Source organism: Macrobrachium rosenbergii, chromosome 47, assembly GCF_040412425.1.
Source record: "Macrobrachium rosenbergii isolate ZJJX-2024 chromosome 47, ASM4041242v1, whole genome shotgun sequence".
NCBI lineage: Eukaryota > Metazoa > Arthropoda > Malacostraca > Decapoda > Palaemonidae > Macrobrachium > Macrobrachium rosenbergii.
In genome coordinates this window covers 22,783,124-22,785,623 of record NC_089787.1, presented here as the reverse complement: position 1 = coordinate 22,785,623, position 2,500 = coordinate 22,783,124, and the positions used below count along the sequence as shown (strand labels likewise).

The following is a 2,500-nucleotide window of genomic DNA, read 5'->3' as shown; positions in this document are numbered from 1 at the left end:
AAGTTGAAACTGATTTTAAACCTAAATGTATCATTATTCGCATTTGGCTTCACTAGGCTGGGTTAGGTCAGGCCTGCTGTAGCAGACAGGTGTATGGTCCAGTGAAGAATTTAAATTTTTTGCTCAAAAACAGAAAATATGATTAAACATTCAGCAATTCTGAAAACTAACTTCTCATTCCATTCTGCTAAAAATAATAATAATAAATCAACTATCATGTTTACAGAGACTCTGGTACCCATAGGCCATAGTCTCAGTACCCTAGGACCCACAGGCCAAGAGTCTCAACTATCATGTTTACAGAGACTCTGGTACCCATAAGCCATAGTCTCAGTACCCTAGGACCCACAGGCCAAGAGTCTCAGTACCCTAGGACCCACAGGCCCAGAGTCTCAGTGCCCTAGGACCCACAGGCCAAGAGTCTCAGTGCCCTAGGACCCATAGGCCAAGAGTCTCAGTGCCCTAGGACCCACAGGCCAAGAGTCTCAGTACCTTAGGACCCACAGGCCAAGAGTCTCAGTGCCCTAAGACCCCCAGGCCAAGAGTCTCAGTACCCTAGGACCCACAGGCCAAGAGTCTCAGTGCCCTAGGACCCACAGGCCAAGAGTGTCAGTACCCTAGGACCCACAGGCCAAGAGTCTCAGTACCCTGGGACCCACAGGCCAAGAATCTCAGTACCCGTAAGCGGGCTTGGGGCACACAGTCTTCACATCGTGGATGGTCTTGTAGATGGTGCTGTAGTCTGGCACGATGTTGGTCAGGTACTGCGTCTCATAGGCTATTTCATAAGTTGTGAGGTAAGTCGGCAAGACCTGGGTGTCGAACGCAGTCTGGTAGTCTACTGCCGTCCTGAATACGGTGTTCAACTCAGTCTGGGTGATGTACGAGGGGATGACCTGGGTCTGGGTGACGATGACGTCCTTGTAGATGGTCTCCGTGATGAATTTGTAGTCTGTGGCGTAGATCACTTGCTCCACGAAGTCCGTTGTGGTGACGTACTTGGGGAGGAAGTGGTTCTTGACGATGGTCTTGTAGACCGCCTGGTACTTGGGCTCGTAGACCTCTGTCGGGAATATCTTTGTGCGGTAGACGGTGTGGTGGACGGGGATCTGTTGGGGGAGCGGTGAAATGAGATGATGAAAGAAGCCACGAGCTGAAGAGTTTGTGAGGTTTATCTCAAAAACTCTTGCCACCAGAAGATCAAGTTCTCCAGAGTGACAAAACTGAGTTGCTAGGTCACTTCTGTGTTCACCATGTTCCATATAACATTCAGAAGAGGAGAACAAGAAAGAAAGGCTAGATGAGGGGAGGAGAAGAAGAAGCAGCATGGGAAGAAAGTAGAAGGAAATGAATGACAAGATCAGCTGTAGAGTTTGCAAGGTTTATTGCTAAAACTGAATGACAGAACATCAGGTTCTCCAGAGTAACAAAAATGTGCTGCTAGGTCACTTTCACATTTACCATGTTCCATATAACATTAAGAATAGAAGAACAAGAAAGAAATGCTGGTTGGGAGAGGAGAAAGTAGTAGCGAGAGCAAAAAATGGATAACAACAAGAATAACTGGCCCTCTTACCTCCTTAATCTTGTCTATGTACTGTGTGACGAAGTGGGTTCCGCACTTGTGAATGCCGCCAAGTCCTCCTCCAAGGGCGAGATCAATCGGTCCTTCAAGTCCCACTCCAAGTCCTCCTCCTAGTCCTCCTCCAAGTCCTCCTCCAAGGGCAAGATCAGCTGGTCCTCCAAGTCCTCCCCCGAGAGCTAGATCAGCTCCTCCGACACCAAGTCCCGGAGCCCCGTAGCTGCTACCAAGAGCTAGGTCAGCTCCTCCGACACCAAGTCCTCCAACACCAACCCCTCCAACACCAACTCCTCCTACACCAACTCCTCCGACACCAAGTCCAGGAGCCCCGTAGCTGCTACCAATTCCTACGCCACCAACTCCTCCGACACCAACTCCTCCAACACCAACTCCTCCGACACCAACTCCTCCGACACCAAGTCCAGGAGCCCCATAGCTGCTACCAATTCCTACGCCACCAACTCCTCCGACACCAACTCCTCCGACGCCAATTCCTCCACCACCAATTCCTCCGACACCCAGTCCAGGGGCAGCGTAGCCTCCACCAAGGTCGGCCTTTGCTTCGACTGCAGCGAAGACAAGGAATGACAGGAACACTGCGGTTACGGCACTCATCTGGAATGAAATGGCGGATAGGTTAGCTTAGGTTACGTTGGGCTGGGTCAGGTGGGTTAGGTTGGGTTGGTTACTTGAGGTTGGTCAAGTATAGTAAGGTATGGTAAGGTAGGTTACATTAAATTGGTTTAGGTTAGGTTAGGTTATGTTAGGTCATGTTAGGTTAGGTAGGTTAGGTTAGGTTTAATTTGAGTTTGGTAGGGAGGCTGTACTTGTTATACATACATACATACATACATACATATATATATATATATATATATATATATATATATATATATATATATATATATATATATATAT

The 2,500-nt window shown here is 48.2% G+C and overlaps 1 protein-coding gene across 1 annotated transcript in view; it reads right to left on the bottom strand.

The window, feature by feature from the left end:
* LOC136830628 (uncharacterized PE-PGRS family protein PE_PGRS10-like) overlaps positions 1-2,500 on the bottom strand; it is a 9,547-nt gene that overhangs the window by 569 nt on the left and 6,478 nt on the right. Inside the window, exons 2-3 of the mRNA XM_067090204.1 lie at positions 1,577-2,197; positions 1-1,109 (exon numbers count right to left, since the gene is read on the bottom strand). The exon at positions 1-1,109 is cut by the window's left edge and continues 569 nt beyond it. Of these exons, the coding sequence (XP_066946305.1) occupies positions 672-1,109; positions 1,577-2,197 (1,059 nt within the window). The 3' untranslated portion in view covers positions 1-671. The remainder of the gene's footprint in view (positions 1,110-1,576; positions 2,198-2,500) is intronic.